Source organism: Phaethon aethereus (genome assembly GCF_964289735.1).
Source record: "Phaethon aethereus genome assembly, chromosome: 1".
In the NCBI taxonomy this organism is placed as follows: domain Eukaryota; kingdom Metazoa; phylum Chordata; class Aves; order Phaethontiformes; family Phaethontidae; genus Phaethon; species Phaethon aethereus.
The window spans coordinates 104,751,995-104,771,037 of NC_138575.1; the positions used below are offsets into that span (position 1 = coordinate 104,751,995).

The 19,043-nt window shown below is 38.5% G+C and overlaps 1 protein-coding gene across 2 annotated transcripts in view; it reads right to left on the minus strand.

The window, feature by feature from the left end:
- Positions 1-2,484: 2,484 nt before the first annotated feature.
- CADM2 (cell adhesion molecule 2) overlaps positions 2,485-19,043 on the minus strand; it is a gene marked incomplete at both ends in the record, with an annotated part of 680,137 nt that continues 663,578 nt past the window's right edge. For both annotated transcript variants that reach the window (XM_082009314.1, XM_082009315.1), the window contains 2 exons: positions 2,485-2,603; positions 4,248-4,373. In XM_082009314.1, the coding sequence (XP_081865440.1) occupies positions 2,485-2,603; positions 4,248-4,373 (245 nt within the window). The remainder of the gene's footprint in view (positions 2,604-4,247; positions 4,374-19,043) is intronic.

Below are 19,043 nucleotides of genomic sequence, written 5' to 3' on the forward strand. Positions count from 1 at the left end.
AAGCATATGAATAGTGCCTTACAGTCCAATGGAACTTCTCTGACGCCTGAAGGTGAGCATGTGCTTAAATGCTTAGTTGAACTGGGCCCCAGGTCCTGAAATAAAACCTTGTCGTATGTGACACTCTATTGTAGCTAATGTAACTTACTGTTGTGACAAGAACCCATATTTTTGGTATTAAACTGAATGACTTCCTTTGCCAGCCTTTTACATGTGTATGTTTCGAAAGACATGAATATTTTGTAAACCTATACTAGTTTTCAATGTGTCTAGTAGCACCTACCTGGTTCTCTCAAACTACCATATTATATTAACATATTATTGCATTTTTCCACAGATGGGTATCGAGTGAACTGTAAAAACAAGCATGCAATCACATCAATGCAGACTTATTTCTTTAAAATGTCATACTGTATATGATTTATTATGTTAACACTCAACCACATCATATTATTTATGTCTGTATATTTTGAAAAAAAAGTGCTGTTTTGATTGACATTACCCCTTTTTTCTTAGAAATTAACAAGATAAATGTTTCAACGAAAACAATTAAAATACTCTTAATATTGTCCTTAAAAGGTTTATACTCTTCTGATAAATAATCTGACACAGCACCTTTATCTTCCATTTTACCATACTACATGATGTCATATTCCAAACTCTCCCTTCCCCACACAAAAATAAAATCCCAGGAGAAAGACCTTTACAGCAGACCATCACGCTTTTAGGCTTCACAAGTATTGCAACCAGAGAGAAATACTCTTTTGTCAATGGTGCAAAACTTGGGAGCAAGACAAGCTCCAGCTAGACTAACTTGTGTTCTCCAGTATAGAATCATTTCCAAGAGCTGTTGTGGCAACCTTTTTACTTCATTGGAAGAGGAAGTAAGCCGATGGGCTTACAGTGTTTTGTTGTCATATTTAAGAGCATGTGATTTTTCAGCTGTCAATTACACAAAAAATTTCAGAAATAATCCAAACAGAGACTTTCACTGTGGAGCTAAAAGCATGGAAGGAATTCTCTATCATTCACGGTGACATAAGTTTGTACCTCACAAAATGCATAGACAGGAATTTAATATAAAGAATTAGTCCATTTACTGTATACACAAAACATATATCTTTTGTTTTAACACCTCTATTTTTTCTTTTTTTTTTTTTTCCTTTTTTCTTTTTTTTTTTGGCAAACCAACATAGAGAAGCAGCTCTGGAACTGCCAAATTAAAAATTGAGAATTTTAGCAACTCAATAGTATTTTTAAGGATAGTAATCAAACGTGGTTGTAATTTAAAACCTGAGGCTGTGCACTGGTTGTTAGCTTAAAACTACCTTTCCATATAACATTGTGCTTCCATTGTATAACAAAGAAAAAATTAACAAGAACTAGAAAAGTTTGCTGCTGAACAGTGCTAGGACATACAGACAAAAAAATACTAATACATGTTATCTACTCAGAATATTGATTTGAGTCATAGCTAAAGGGCTATAATGGACATTAGGAAATGCTTATTGTGACTGACTTAGCTACTGCCAAAAAAGTGAAATATGTATCAAATAATGTTTAATTGAATTTATTATATGCACTATATACAGATACTAAAATGCTTTGCAGTTGTGTCCCATGAACGCTTCATGAACAATTCACCTGAGTAGGCAGGTGAGTTCATGTGAAGCAAATAAATTATAAAACCAGGAATTACCCAGAAAGTTCTCTAATCCTTGCGATTCCAAAAAGCTGTAAAAGGGCAGGACAAATTTGTTTCAAACGAAGCACTATTATCTAACTTTGCAGAATCTGTATAGCTATTCAGCATGTTTTTGCCGCTAAAACATGGCACTGTTGTCAAGGTACCATTTAAAATGTAACAAAATAAAGCAAAACAAAACAAAAAATTCAGTGGATTGATAGTTTTTTTCCACCAAATCCAAGCATACAAGAAACTATACTGAAAAGATTTCGGTTTGTGTTTTCTAGGGCATATGTTTCAAAACCAAGTTGCTTTTTGAATTATAGATAGACATGTATAAAACATTCTTTGTAAACCTCTAATCTTAGACTTAACATTTTATATAAGTAAATTATGTCCTTACCTAATAGTATTTGTTACGAATATTGTTCTATGACATACTAGTAGGGATGTGATAAAAGAAAACTGAAAAAGAAGCTGCATAACATTTAAAAATGTAGAAAACTTGGATTAAGATGATGATTAACATTGTTAAGGCTGTATATTCAAGCACTGTATGTTAAGAGAGCAGTGGATATGAATTTTAGGCAATAAGAAATGTCCTGCTTTACGCATGATACTGTAATTATAGAATGATGATGTCAACAGCTGATTGTTGGCATAAACTGGCTACTTAGAGCAGGTATGTGAGTTAATAAAGATAGCAGAAGATGGCAGAAATGAATTCTGAGAAATGATAGCCAGTTTTCTCCAGCAGTCAGCCTGATAAGTAAAACTCCAAGATTATAGCTCTGCATCTAAATGAAATACTCTTTTTTCTCCTCTGCATTGACTTGGCTGCCTTCTGCATTGATAATGGCTGTGTCAGCATCAGGTGCATCTTCAGCTCCTTTTGCTTCATTTGTTAAATATGTTCCTATAGGAATCAGTACAACAGAAAAGAAAAAATAAGACAGTTTAGGGCTTTATGCTGCATTATAGGAAGTACATTTCTAACAATGCTCCAATTGCTTCATGAATGGACAAATATTTTCACAAAATTTTAGTATACATCATACATGTATGCTTGACTTTCTAATATGTCTAAGAAATATTTATAGTATTAATGCCGATATGCGCATAAAAAAATTCAAGTATATCCACAATAAACTAAGGAAATCTTTTGATAAAAATCCACTTTATCTAACAGCAATAATATGCAATATATTTTGCAATTACAGAGTAAATGATAAAATCTTGGTTATTTCATGGAACAGCTACTCATAAAAAACAAACCAGCTTTGAAGATTTAGATATTCATAAATGTTTATTTTTTTAAAAAAATGGCCACTGATTATTCTTGTATTGCTATTTTTTATGATTGTATCTATAAAGAACTATATCATAGCCATTTCCAAGAATTGCAAAATTGAGGTAGTTTTATTAACTGAACCCACTCACATTATACTATCACAGGTATTTTTATGCTCAGGATATGAATAAAAGGAATTGTGTACCATAGTCAACTTCTCCTTTGTGAAAAGCATTGTTTATGTTGGCATAAGATGTATATGTGTTCATTTAGGAAAGTAAAACAAAGAGACACTTCCACTGGCTCATTAAAAAAATCTTGGTTTTCCCCCGCACAGTCAGATCAAATTAAAAAGATGTTTTTATCACCTTATGTCTGCTAGCCATATGATTATCCTATCTAAAATAAGATTTGAGTTAATATCAACACTAATTCTCTCTCAACTTTTTTTTTTTTTTTGGTGGGGATAGGGAATCAACTGAGTTTTAACAACTGGTCTACAAGCCATTCAGAGGTTAAATCTGAAGAAATTATTTTGGAATTAACTAGGTCAAAATAGGATCATAGACAAGCTTAGTCAGGAGTCAGTGTCACTCTATCCCTGTTATCTCTAATGGCGGGGGGGACTGAAAATGAAGGGAGTATAATTCTTAACATAAAAACCCTGTATAAAGCTTGGCCCAGAAATGAAACTCTTATTCCAGTGGGATCATTGGTAAAAAAGTCCCTGTTCTGAAAACTCACCACCAGCTTCTAATATTATCTTTTAAATACATACTTAAAGTACTAGCACAGTTTATTAAAATGAAAAATCTTGTTCACTCAATGTATAAATATTCTGCTGAGTTGATATACTAGTGAAAACTATGAGTAATCAAGTGTGTAGAGCTAAGGCCTAAAACCTGGGGGCAATCTTATCTCTCAGTCTCTCTAAATCACTGACTTACGATACAGAATCACAGAATCATAGAATAGTTTGGGTTGGAAGGGACCTTTAAAGGTCATCTAGTCCAACGCCCCTGCAGTGAGCAGGGACATCTGCAACTAGAACAGATATGGCCTTGGGCACGTAACTAGACGTCCTTTGCCTTAGCAAGTCCACTGGAAAACCAGGTAAAATTCAGGGACTTCACTCATGACCAGACTGTGAACTGGGCTTTCTTGTCCAAATCATTTAGCAGATGGGGGAAGGTGAAGGGGAACAGCACTCGCAGGGGAAATCATGCCTTGCCCCCAAAAGTGACTGAACTTCTACTAAATCTGTCTTACCTTTATGTCTTGCCAGGTACCGACCAAGGAGAATTATAGAACATAGTGTTACAAAGACAACTACGGCCACTATTCCTCCTATAAGAGCGTGGTCAGGTCCGGTCTGTCCAGCCAAAGCATTTGGATCTAGAGGGAGAAACAAAAATCAAAAATGGTCCTACACAGACAAAAGTTGACAGGAAAATTCACAATGCCAAGTTTTATATCAATCATCCCAAAAATAAGGCATTTCCCTCTTTAATATTCAGCATGATTATTCCCACTTTTACTACCAGTATCTTATCAACAACATAGCGCTGCTTGTATTCCCAGATTGTTAAAGCCCTGAGGACATCACAGTTATGAAAAATATTACCTTATTCTTCTTTGGCAGAGGTTATTAAATGGGAAAGGTTTCTGGTTTTGTCCTCGTCATTTTACAACTGAAAACCTGGCCATAGCTATTTATAGAGGGAAAAACAAGGAACTGAGAATTGGGGATCAGATAACATCAGCAGAATAGCGTCTGCATAATACATAATTTATAGAACTGATTCTCAGTGGGGATCCCTTATGTATTCTCTTCCTCTCATTCCTATCCTATTGCACCCGAAATAAAAAGGCAGATAAATTGCAGCAGTGCCAAGTTCCTCTGCACATGGCTGAGTCTGCATGAATTTGGTCAGATAAAGGTATCAGGCAACCTGAAAGATCATCATTCAGTCTCAAGCGTCAGTTTGTGAATTTACTATGAATACTCAATTAACACCCAATGTGAGCAAGCTGTAACAGATATAAAAATGTATTACAGGTTCATTTTGCTAACTCTGTGCAGAGCGCTAGGAATACTGCCAGATTCAGGCTTTTCTGTGCTGGTCATTTGCCTGTTCTGTTGCCTGCTGCTTCACAAAAGTTGCAAAGAGGCAATCATGGGAAATGGCACTACTTAGGGGTGAGTAATTCTCTGGAGCTTTTGAACAATGAACCAGCAACCTGTGACTGTTGACTCACCTGAAATATGCAAAAGAAGGTAAAAATTCAATCTAAGGATCATGGTAAGATTTCTATTTTAATGAAAATGCCTCTGCTACGGAGTAATAGCAATTCTCTCAAGACGCTATTAGCATGTACTGTATGTTGCAATCAGTCTACTCTCACTGCTTCAAGGGCATTTCCCTTGCAGGAGCTGTTTATATTCTACAAATAGTTTGCAAACAACTTCTTTGCTTTGCAAAAGGGAAAGGAAGGAAAAATATTTACACAGAAAAGAGGGCATGTCTGTAAAGATGACAGAAGGGCCTCTGATAGTGCCGAGGAGAGGTGATTCCATGATACCATAATTACATACTGCTGACCAGGATCAATGCATAACAGTAAGATGTATAGGTACATCTACATACACACACGTGTACTTGAATACAATATTATATAGATGAAATAAAAGAATAATGTTTTCCCCTGCTTTTGTAAACTGTCAGGCATGCTGAAACTACGCCTTCGGGTTTGCTGGAGCCCAGAGCAGTATGGCCGCTGTTACAGACACAGTTCTGCTCTTAACAGTCACATCAGGCATGGCTTCTTCACTTATCGCTGGCTTTATGAGCCCCCAGCTGTTTCTCTCCTGGCTGCTAAGAGGACTTCGGGGAAGCTGGCCACGGCACTTCTGTGGGCATGATGGCAAACAGTAGCTATTGGCCTCAAAAAAACTAAAACCACCTTATAAACCCAGCTCTGCTTGCCCCGTCTTCCACCTCCATGAACCTCCTGGCGTGGTGCTACTGTTGGTGGCACTACGCCGAGTATGCAGAATCAGTCCAAGGGGACACTGGCTCTATTTTGGCGATTAGAAATTACCCTGAGTTCTGTGCACCAGCAGCCTCCCGGGGAAAAGCACGGCAGCCGCAGTCCCGCCGCCCTGAGGCAGGAGCTCGCAGCCTGCTGCCACCCTGCCCCACGCCTTGCGGAGGCTCTAGTTCTCCGCGGGGCCTAAGGAGGAGGCGACTGCTCCCCTGAGAAAAGGGGAGGTGACAGCTTGCTGCGGGGCGCTCAGCCTGCCCGAGCCGCCTGGCAAACTCCTCCCTCCGCGGTGCCTGTAGCACCGCTGCGGGGAAGCTCCTCCCTGTCCCTGCAGCGCAAGGGCAGCACCGCCTGGGCGCTAAGGAGCAGCAAGGCCCGCGGGTGCCGCCTGTGACCTGCGGGAGATGCTCTTCCCCGGCGCTGGGCCAGGAGCAGCGCCAACAGGTCTCCCCACGAAAAGCCAACTCCTGCTAGTATGCCAGCAGGGCATTTAAAGAACGAAAGGAGGTATTTTAAGGGATAACATACTTCCTGACGCAGAGCATAATCCAGAGAAGGGTTAGCACAGCACTTTATCTAGAGGCGTTTTTTGAAAAGCTGATTGCAGCGTACAGCCCCAGCTCAATACCCAGATTTAAAACGTATCTCCTCTGTGAGCTTTAATAAACATTATAGATAAAAATCCTCACAATACACTGAGATGAACATGCCTCTCTGTTTTTATCCTCAGGTGATTTCCTATATATAGCTACTCACTCCTCCTCTGACATACCTGATGTGACTATGTGACGTGACCTAAAGCCAGCATAAAATATAAGGTTCCCACCTATTAGTGTGGGTTAATGAGATTCTACTACTGCTATATGTTGAATTTTTTAACTTTAAAATTAATTTATGTGTTCATTGGAATGCAAAGTATTGTATTTCTGCTACAATCTCTTAAACTTGGTATCAAAGCCAGATTATATTGATAAGTATTGCTAGACAAGTTTGTCCACAAAAAAAATCTTGTACACGACCTATTACCATTATATTACCACTGAACAATTTATTTGTTAAAAAGAAAAAAGAAAAGGAAGGAGAGGGAGGAAGGAACAGACGGAAGGGAAGGAAATAAAGATAGATCCTCAAAAGTGGCCAACATTTTCTTGGGAAACAAGCATTCTTTCATCTCAAAATGAAAATCTTTACAACATAAACAATATTCCAAACAGGAAGCACACTTCATAGAAATATTCTCCTCATAGAAAAATGTTAGCATTAATTATATATATGCTCTACATTATGCATACAAAGTAATGCACTATACTTTTGCCTTTCATGAAATGGCCTAAGCCCCATGAGTGAATTACAGATCTGGGGCTATCTATCATAGTATAAATAATTACTATATCAAAATGTGCCTGAACAGTATCTGACATATAGAAATAGAAGGGTTTGGAAACTATGCCATTTTGTATTTTAGCTATTTATACAGTGAACATGTATAATTATCCAAACGCTCTGTATTAGCAACTCTCATTAAAGTTCCTGAAAGCGCTAAGTCTGTATTTGGGCACTGACCACTCCACAGTTTGCTTTCCAAAAAAATAGAACAGTATTCAGACTATTTTTACATTCCTATTATAAGCTTCATGGGCTTTACCAGGTAAATCCTACCCTGCCACACATATAACTTCAGCAAATGAAATCTTAAGTATTCAACTGTGCAATAAATACTTATAATCCAGCTGTTTCCATTAAAAAAAAAAATTAGATTACTCTGTTCCTGTTTTAAATATAGACTGTTTTTTACTGCATGAGCAAAAGCAGCTCATGGCCTGAAACAGTGAAATTAAAATTTCATAATCAGAGTAGGTCTTTTCAAAGATGAGTTCTTTTTCTGTTTATTTCATCCTTTGATGATACAAAGGAAATCTTATAGCAAGATAATGACACAAAAGATCAACATTCTCTTTTGTTTGTTTTTGTCCTAAATTTAGGAAGCCACTTCAAAATATTATTTGTTGATGCTGTGAAATTGCACCCATTTTTGACCTCTGGGATTTGCCTGTTACTTTTTGTTCACAAGTCTACAGAAATAACGTACTTAAAATGACTAAAAGGATAGACTGTGTCATTCGTTAGGAAATTAAACACATCAGATAAATCATAGACCTATTAAATGAGTAGATATGTGCTTTTTATGACCTGCTGACAAAGTTTCAATGCAGAATATTTTTATATGAATTCACACATTAAGCAGAGAAATTTTGGAACAGTTTTTCATGCTTTTGCATAAAGTATATGTTAATTATTCATCTAATTTCATTTTCTTCCTGCATAAGTTTCTTTCCTATTTATGCATAGTTAACTTGACTGAGCAGGCTGCAGGAAAGGGTCAGATAACCCTTTCCTGAGCAAAGGGAGAACAAGCACATTTGTGAACGAAATGGCATATTTTGGGGAGTATATGCTCAAGTAGCCCCCTTTATTGCAGAACTTAATTAATGTGTAGTTTGGTCTCAGGTGCTGAAAGTTTTAAAAAATCACTCAGCATGAGATATACCCAGGTTTGAGGCATCCAAAATAATAATTTGTTTTGACCATTTCTACTAAAAGAAAATTTGGAAATAAAGGTCCTAATTTGCTGTGGAGCTTAAATAGCATTAAGAAAATGAAGACATATTAAGCAGTTATATTATGCATAAATTACCATTCCTAAGGCTGGGAAAAGAACAGAGATGCCCCATTTCTCAGGCAAGTACTGGAACCACCAGCCTACAGTCACTTTTACAGATTTCATGAATAATCAATTGCTGAGGCAAAGTAGAACCGCTCTAGCAAGTGATCCTGGGGCATGGCTCCCTCTTACAATTTACGTGGCAGAAAAATCTGTTCACGTGACTCCATTCATGTGACTTCTTTCCCCATATTCAGGGAATTCTTATCACTCCCAGTACAACTTGCCAGTACATCATACTTTCGCAAAAGCAATTGTTTGAAGGGCCTGGCTCAAAATCAGATCAGTAAAGCAATGTGCATTTTAGGGTGGGGAAACCCAAAAAGCATAAAAATTAAAGAAATTGCTCTGTCATATTTGAAAGGCTGTTGAGTTGTTGCAGATGAGGACATGGTGAAAACGAGTGGTGGGAGCCAGTTAATGTTTCTGGAGAAAATCTAGCAAGGAACCACAAATCATGAGACATCTAAGCCTCCAGTACTTTTAAGTGCCTTAGCCAGAGGAGAGCAAACTGCAAAAACTATGTGAAGCAAGAAGTTTTAAGGTTTATGAAGTCGCCCACTGAATGTAAGTTAAATTAGAAACACTACTCATTGAAATTTCTCTGCATTTCAGCTTAATTTCCTAAGGAGAGGTAGCTTGTGTGATCATGCTCTTTCACTCTGTCCAAATTACTTAAGAACCATGGATCGATTACAATAAGTTTTAAGAGACAGTAAAGATCTCAAGATTATTGTTTTCCTATAACTAACCTGAGAGGACATGTTGCTGCAGGAGCTCAGAGCTTATTAGGTATCAGAGAACCTGTAGGAAGGATGCCTTTAGAAAACCCTAACAGAGACAAAAGCTTCAGTCAAATTTGTGTCCAAGAATCAATGTTTCATTAGAGATTTCTCTCCATTGTGAGTACTTTTGTGTCCAATACAGCACAGATCCTGTTTGAAGCTTTTCACATGGTTAGGTGGCATCTATAACATCTGAGCCCTTCCCACCTCACCTTTTTCCTCTTCCCCCCACACCCACTCTTCCTGCTTCTCTTCCCTCTTGTCTCATAATGGGTCAGCTCACACTGCAGTATTTATATACTTCAGGTAAAAAGGCAGTCAACCATGAGGCACAATCTCATTGGAAACCAGTGAAGACTTTGTTCTGCAGCTTATGGAACAAACTTGGCTTTTAAAATGCATTTAGACTAATACCATTCGCCAGATTGAATCATAGAGTCCGTATAATTTTTAACTGTCCCACAAATGTAAGCTTTGGAAAAAAATTAACAAAAAAACCCTCAATAATTTGTCTAACATCAGTAAGAATTTACTCATAATATGGACAGGAGGTAGGACTGGAGTGATAGCTGACAAGGTATTTGCTTTAGGAAAAGCTGCAGTAGTGCTGTCCGTGATAAATGCTGGTAAGTAGAATTTACCCATTTTAGCATCTTAATTTGGGCACCCCAGAGTTCAATTTCCCTTGCCCTGCCTGGAGTGCTCAAACAGGTACTTTTAATCTCATTTTGTAATACACCGCTAACCACTAAAATACATGTACATGAAACTTGTGAAAGTATCGTTAAGGGGGGAAAGAAAGTTTCTGCACCTTCATTTAAATTGCAAAGAGTAGCTGCCCAAAGGGGCTGGCTGTGAAATTTGTTGAAAATGTGTTTTGTTATTAACCAGTTCTGAACTTAAAATATGTGACAAGCTTCTTTTTCCTTCAGTGCCTGAAGCAAAGAAGAATAAAACAATGTACTAATATGTAGCATATATAAACCGCTATTTTAATAGTAGAACATCATCAACCATAGAGAAGACAAGCAGGAAAAAGTTTACTTGTAAAACTTCAAAGGAATTGATATCCTTCTCTTCCCATGTTACTCCAGTAGCACATTTAGCACATTTTGCCTCTAAGTGTTTTTTTTCACAGCACTGAATTATATATACAGTCCTGTTAAGAAGAGCCCACATCCCAGAAGAATAAAAGTCCAACATTAATGTTTCAGCAGCTGAACCTACAGCTCCTTTTGAGGAGTTCATGCTGTTCTCGTCAACCTAAGACTTCTTTCAGTGGAGAGAAAAGCCCAAATGTCTTCTGGCATGTATTTGTATGTAGGCGGCCCTTATCAAAGGTAAATAAAAGCATTACCCATGCCTATTTATTTTGCAAATGTGGTTTTTGCAATGCTAATAAGAAAGCTGTATACCTACAACATTAAGACGAAACGTTTAACAACATTTTTCAAGGTCCTTAAGAGCCTCGTTACAGATTTTGTGCCTTGTGTCATTGGCACAGTTTTTTTAAAGTTTTTTTCCGATTTTCTTTTTTTTTTCCTTAATGTTGCTTTAAAAGCTGCAGTTTCCTGAAGCGAACAGTTCCTCTAATTAGAGCACATAAAAGATGTTTCTTATTGACAACTTATATTTTTGTCCATCAATAAACCCATTAATTGCTTCAGACTTTGTCTTAGGAAAAAAGAACTAAAATCTGCAAATTTTTGCCTTTATCCTGTCTTCTGTAGAGGATGATTAAGTCAAGTTAGCATTTGAAGAAGTACTTGCAGTCTGTCCAGCTATAACTTCTGGCTACTGAAATAGGAGGCTGTAGGGAAAGAGACAACTGTTCCAGATGACTGTAGAATGTCCCTGTTGAGTTTCTCTCCCTGAAAGAGTCAACTATGGGCTGCAGCAACAGGCAGGTGATGCCTTAACTCTGCTTTCAGCATTTTAATTTTTGTCTTTTGTCTTCTTGTGAAGTTCCAGAACGCTCAGTGTCTCCATTGCAGAAAACAAAAGAAAGCAGATTGATGTTTGGAAACTTCAGCCTATTAGATACTTAAAAAAAACCCAACAAAAACAACAAAAAAACAAAAGGAAGAACTCATCCCTACTCAGAAAATCAAGATGCATGACTTCCTACTTTGTGAGAAAAAACACATTTCATCAGTGTCATCTTTCCTCTGATGACTTTCCATCAATAAATATAGGAGGATCTCTGCTCTTCTTGGTTTTCTTCATCAAAAAAAGGACAGGCACCAGCTGGAGTAGGGGTGTGTCTGCACAACCCCTTTTCCTGTCATCAGAAGTTAATTATCTATACAAATAATGAAGCATTCTTTAACTAACACAGAAACTGGAGATGCCAATGTACTCTTCTGCTCCCTTCCTTGTAGTACCTTGTAGTTGTGGCTTTTGGTCACGTCCTACAGACTTCGGTTTGCTAAAGAGAGTATGAACACGATTGTGTGGGAAGGGAGCACAGGGCGTGCGCTCAGCAGAGCTCTCTGAGCGCAGGCAGCTACCGGTGCCTGCTGTCACAGGGGCTGGGGCCAGCCTCTCAGACGGTCTCTGGCAGTCTCACCTTCCTCATGCTATGAGAAAGCAACGCATTATTGCCACGACTACACATCATGAACTATGGTGAGATTGCTAAGACAATAATTGTTCAAAGCATTTAAGAAATCCCAATTTAAGAAGTCCCAATAGCTTAAGCCTACTAGAAAGTAGTATAAATGTTTCCACTGGGACTTTTTTGCGGCTTTGTTTTAATGCTATCTGTTATACAAACTCCCCCATAGATTGCTTCTCAGAGCTAATCGGTACCACTGCAGTGCTCAAATAATAAATACTACCTCAAGTAAGCAGTGCAAGAAAGGCATGCTTTCAGCTGTGAAATGGTATGAAACAAATGGAGAAGTTCAGTGAAGTGTGGAGATAGAGACAAAGCTGTTCCCGATGGCAGAAACTAGGGAGGAGAAGGCTTTCTCACCGGCAAAGCAGTCACAGAGAAAGTTAGCCGAGAACATACGTGGTTGTATAAGGATCAGAGGGGCGAACAGATTCACAGTTGCACAAGGTACATTGTACTGAATGTTCATGAGACTTTTAAAACCAAGAAGGGCATCTTCAATTTAATTGAAGAACAACTCTAATTAAAATTTGTTCTGTGGTGGAAGAAAACCTATTGTTCAAATGAATTCTTTATGCTTGTCATACTAATTTTTTTCTCGCCAAATCAGATTAGAATAATTATAAACCTATAATGACATCAAAACACCCCAGTAAACCAGCCACTTACAGACAGAATCTGACACCTTATTCATGCTGAATAGCAATTTAATCTGTCGTGGGACTACTCAGTATGAGTAATTGTAACAGAATTTCCTCTTTGGCAGTTAATAGCATATTTTATCTGTCAATGTACCTCTAGAAGATTAGCTAGGTGTACTTGGGGTTAGGGTAACTGATCCAAAAGAGGCTGTTGACTGACCCAGCTCGTCTCAGAAAGAGAAATGTGAGAGACATTAGCAGTGACAGTCTGTTGTAATGCACAGAGTAACAGAAGAGTAAATTATTGATAGGAAAGTGAGCACCCCTGTTAATATGTCAGGCAGCTTTTATAGCTGTTTTAATTAGGGCATAAAATCTTAAGTAAATTTGGGACAATGGCAATATCCATTAGTGAAGTTTCTGTCCAGGCAGTGAAACTACCTTCAATTTGTTTGCATTTTCGCCTGTGGTTTAATTGAATGCTATCCATTCTTTATGCCAACTCTGTACTAATGGTAGCAACAATATTTTCCCCATTTAATAACGACATGCTTGACAGAATTCAATATCTTAACCAAATTCTCCTCTGGGAACATTAAGACACTGTTGTTTTCAGATGCCTTAAAGTTAAATACCATCCAGCTATTAGTAAGAGACAGTTTGCTCTTAATGCCATTGATTGGTAATGGATTTGCTAAGAATAAGGTTGATCTTTGCTTTCCTAAAGGCTTTTTGTATTCATAAAAAAATAAAGCTACACAGTTTTTGGGTTACAGGCCTATTTTTTTTTAACTTGGCAGCACACATTCTTTTCCAGCAGCACTCATGATCTCTATTGTCAACACCGCTAGCTTCAACACATGTGGATTCTACTAAGGGTGTCACATCCGCACCAGTTTGCAACTGACAGATTCATTTCCTACCTTCTCTTGAGACAGCAATGAGGACTGAAAAAATCAGAGGTCCACTGTAATTACTGCGTATATTTCAGATTAAATAAATGTGATAAAAGCCTCCATCTGGCTGTTGATCAAACATGCAGAGGCAGGCTGATTTTCAGTGACATATTAGAATATGTCTCTTGTAACAGTCCCTGATGTCGTCCTGTAAATTACTTACATTTGGGATTACTTGACTACGGCAGACAGAAATATTACTCACTGCTTAAGTGCTGCCTACTGTGAGTATGGGAGGCGTGGTCCAATCTTAGAGTTGTTAAGCAAAGCATTAAGAAATAATGGGGCCATGTTTATTTTACTAAATGCCGATTCTGCTCACACTATTTGAAAACAGCAAACCCAATTTAATAGTAGCCTGAGACTGTTCCTGATGCTGGAAACCTGTAAAAAGTCTAATGCTGGGGAAATAAGTGTAAGTGGTGTGCTGGAACTGTTCTTGAGAAGAACTTTCAAAATCAGAAAAGTCCTGCAAAGTATGTCAGTAGTTTCAAATTACCCGCTGAAAAAATGCGGGCCTCTCCCTGAACAGAAATTCAGAGATCCAGGGTCTTTCATTAAAGAAAAACTCCAACCAGCTACCTGCAAATGAAACAATAGAAATTTCAATGCAAAAAGAGAAAATGGTGCTGCCATGTCTCCATTTACTCTACACATCTCCTTGCAGTTGCAATGTGTGGAGAGTCAAAATTTACTACATTACTGAAGGTCTTTTAAAAAACTTGCTGTAAGGAAGAAAGGCTGGGAAAAAATGTGTGTAGGATATTCACAGAGCAACAAATTGTGGTTAGAAGGGCTATTCTTTCTTATGATTTAGAGCTCCTTCAGGTTTACAACTCACAGAACAACAACAAAATTAATCCAAAATTGAAAATACCAGTGCTCATTTTTAAAAAAAAGACAAATATCCCCCCCTAGACAAACTACAGGTATTTCTGATCTACAGTATCACATTTGTCCTTCTTGTTGAACGCTCATTCTGCCCAAAAAATGTACTAGGACACTCTGTGTAAATCAAGGTGCTGCCCAGCAAGGAGAGCTTTGGCCCTTTGAATTCTTGTTGTAAAGACCAGCAGAAAGCCCTTGTTGCTCTACAGCTCTTAAAATGACAGCATCTTTGTAGTGCAGTGGTTAAAACTGGTTTCATTCTAGCCATTGATCTGGAAAAAGTTCTTGGAAGCATTCATGAGCCTGGCGAACATCTCTTGGCATTTTTTGCTTTAGAAATATTCTGCTCACCTCCTATTTCATCAGTCCAATAAGTAACATTCCCTTCCTTTCCCTGTTCAGTTCTTTTTCTGTTTTAACTGCGTGAGATTTTCCATATAATCCCTTCACCCTAAATTGTCTCATTAATTTACATCATTTGACATCCATTCTTATTCAACTGAAGTGGTTCATGAAATGACATCTCCTTTTAAAAGGTCTCTAAAAACTTCGTTGTCTCTTTAGGAAAGCATGAATACAAAGAAGTGAAAGCAAAAAACAATGTTCCAAACAACACTGGAATTAACATGACTCTTCCTAATGCCACGGCTGAGCAACTTTTCTTTATCTCTCTCATTTTTCCCTTCCTTCCTAATAAGTCTGTTCCCTTTACATTATAGCCATGTCAGGGACATGACATTTCTCTCTGAAGCATTCTGTGTGCTTAAACTAGTTAAAAATAAAGATGCACTCCAAAAATGCGATTCCAATCATCATGACATTCTGTTCAATGCTGGTTTTGTTAGTCAGCAAAATTTTAGTTATGACTATCTCACTAACGTCTATAACAATATAAATCCCAATATGAAGCCGGTAGGTACTACATTCAGCTGAAAAACAGAGATCCTTTCTGAAAGGTTGAGCGTACGAAGCCAAATGTGGATATTTCAAGTTTGCTAGTGTTACAGCCCTTAATTCACTAAACCGCAAGTTTGCAACAAATGGGACTTAAAAACAGGATTAAGTGCTTCTGTTGAGCTGGAACTGGTATGTTAGATCGCAGCTTCAATTTACAGGACACTGGCTACCAAAGGAGACAGATAAACTAAAGAAGGACCTAGGACTCCGTTAGCTGTGGGAAGCAGTGTTTTTAGCCTTCCTTGCCCTCTGGAAAGCTTTAGCAAGCTGCTCCTCCTCCTGCAGAGGTGAGATTCATTAATTCAGAGCCCATTGCAACAGCATCTCTCTGACACCAGTGTGTCTGGGTCTGGCACCAGAAGCAGCAGCGAGGCTGCGGTGCTGGGCAGTGCATAACCAGAGAGTCCCTCTTGCTGGTAGCAGCCTCTCATCAAAGTGCTGCTCTTGTCCCCTGGGCCAAAGATGCAGCACATGGCCTGTTCCTGCAAAATCTATTTCGGTACTTAAGGTGGAAAGGGTTTTTTTACAATTTGCAGTCCAGGAAAATCATAAAAATGTACACTTGCTCTGCCTAGTGATGACTTCATCTGCTCACAGCAACCGGCAAGGCCTCGAGGTTGGTGAGGTGTCCCTCCAGGACACCACGCTGGTGACACCCTTTGAGAAGAAGGTTAATTTTTCCAGGGATAAGCATGGCAAATCAGGTTTAAATCCTTCCCATGCAACAAATTCCTGTGTGTGTGCTTGAGCAAAGTGGTTTTTTTAGCTGTGCCTCAGATGCCTTAAAATAAATTGAGACTCGTGAACAATGAATGATCTTGACTCATAGAATGACTCATAGAACAATGAATGATTTTGAGATACCATGGTAGTAGGGGTGAGACAGGTACTTCACCTGTCCTTACAAACAGGATTATACATAATAGTATTGAAAAACATTTGAAATGGACTTTTGTGGGTTTCACTTTTACTAAGCTTTTGTTGGATATATTTTTTGGATAAAAGGAAACTGAGCATCTATTATTATGTGTGTGTATGGTGAAGCAGTTAATAGCTGGATACCTTTATTTCCAGGAGATGAGAGTGAACAAGACAGACTTACACAGCTACATTACTAAAAGTAATTCACACCAGGTAATTGATGAAGATAAAAATAAACATAAGTATGGGTATAAGAGAGAAATAGGATGACTATACTTCCAGATTATGAAAACAAACAGAGAAATATTAGGGAAGTTGTTAAACATTGTTAAACAGGTCCACATGAACCCTTGGGCTCATAAATAACCCTGAATTTAACAGGAAAAGTTGTTCCATTTTAATAATAGAATCATTGAAGATGTAGGTTGGCTGATGCAAGAAGGTAGCAGAGAATTAATGTTTAAAAAATGAACAGCTATAATCTCCTGGCTTCAGTTTTCTTTTTCATCCCAGTAATGTCTACTTTTTAATAAGTGCTAATAATGCATGCATTACAATTAAAATTAGAAAATTATGATTAAAACTTCTTTATATTTAGTTACACTAACTTCCTAAAATCTCAGGGGAGCATTTAAAGGTTAGTTCCTTTATCTGTATGTTAATCAAACGCAACAATACAGTTTGGAACTTCAAAATTACATGAGGCAAGCAAACCTGCATCTAGCTGTCAAGGTTTCAGTGAACGGTATTACAAGGTAATCCTACCACTGTCGTGACAACTGAGCAACAAAAGCAATCACAACAATCACAATAAAAGAGCCATAAAATATTACTGTTTTAAAATAAAGTGTCTATAGGTACAGCACTTTCTCTTCATAACTGTAGTAACTGTGCAAGCACATTAACATGTCAGGCATTTCAAGGGACATTTGTGCCTTTCATTGCTGCCATAGTGTCCTGGTTTCAGCTGGGATAGATTAAATTTTCTTCACAGAAGCTAGCGTGAGGCTATATTTTGGATTTGGGATGAGAAAATGTTGACAACGTGCTGATGTTTTGGGTTGTTGCTGAGCAGTCAAGGACAGTCCAGCTTCTCGTGCTGGGCTGCCAGCGAGCAGGCTGGGGGTGCACGGGGAGCTGGGAGGGGGCACAGCCGGGACAGCTGGCCCAGGCTGGCCAAAGAGATATTCCATACCGTATGATGTCATGCCCAGTATATAAAGCTGGGACAAAGAAGAAAGAGGGGGAGAGGGGATCTTGGGAGTGATGGCGTCTGTCTTCCCAAGTAACCGTTATGGGTGATGCAGCCCTGCTGTCCTGGAGATGGCTGAGCACCTGCCTGCCCATGGGGAGTGGTGAATGGATTCCTTGTTTTGCTTTGCTTGCGTGCACAGCTTTTGCTTTACCTATTAAACTGTCTTTATCTCAACCTACGAGTTTTCTCACTTTTACCCTTCCGATTCTCTCCCCCATCCCACCATGGGGGAGTGAGTGAGCCACTGCGTGGGGCTTAGTTGCCAGCTGGGGCTTAAACACGCCACATAGGGTATAAGCAGTTAAATCTTCGTGGTACTATAAACTAGTATTGTTCCAAAAATTACCATGGCTCTACAAATATAAGCCATCATATAAGATATTTCACATATGTTAAATATGACAATCCTGGTGAATGATACACAAAAATAAGAGAGCAGCAAATTCATATCCTGCAGAGGTCAGCCAGTTAGTGGCTGCCTGCACTCATAGACAGTAAGGATCACCAAGGTGGTTGCGGGCTGGAGCACATAATGTATGAGGAGATGCTTAGAGAATTACTTTTTTTTTAATTTTTAAGAAGAGAGCGTTAAAAGAGGAAACATGATTACTATCTTCAGCTGCTACATGGGAAAGAGAAGAGATGACCGAGCCAGACTCTTACCAGAGGTGCGCAAGATGAGAGGCAATGGACACAATCTGGGACACTGGAAATTCAAACTAGATATTAAGAAATTCTTTTTTACCACTAGGATGGTCAAACACTGGAACAGGTTACACAGAGATGCTGTGGGTTCTCTATCCTCAGACACATGTAAAACTCACTTGAATGAGGCCCTGAGCAACCTGGTGTAGGGTGGCCCTGAGCTGAGCTTGGACCAGATGATCTCCAGAGGTCCCTTATAACTTATATTATTCTACAGTTCTAGGAAACGGGTCACAAGCCACCAAAATGAGGAACACACAAGAAAAAAAAAAAAAAAAGGATAAGCAGATTTTTCCAGATTTCTGCACCTTAAAAAGAACAGAGCTAATAATAAACCAGCAACCTGCAGACGGATGCTAAGATCCTGCTATTGCTTTAAGATGTACTGTTCTTTCTGTGTTGTCTTACATTGTTGCCATCACTGTTATATCCATACTATCAAAAATTCAACAGGCTCTCCGATTACTTTTCTCCTACCTTCTAGTAACAGGCACATTTGAATCAAGGAGCAGGAGTTCACATAAAACCTTAGAAATTATACCACAGAAAGCAGCTGTATGGTGGCAGAGGAAA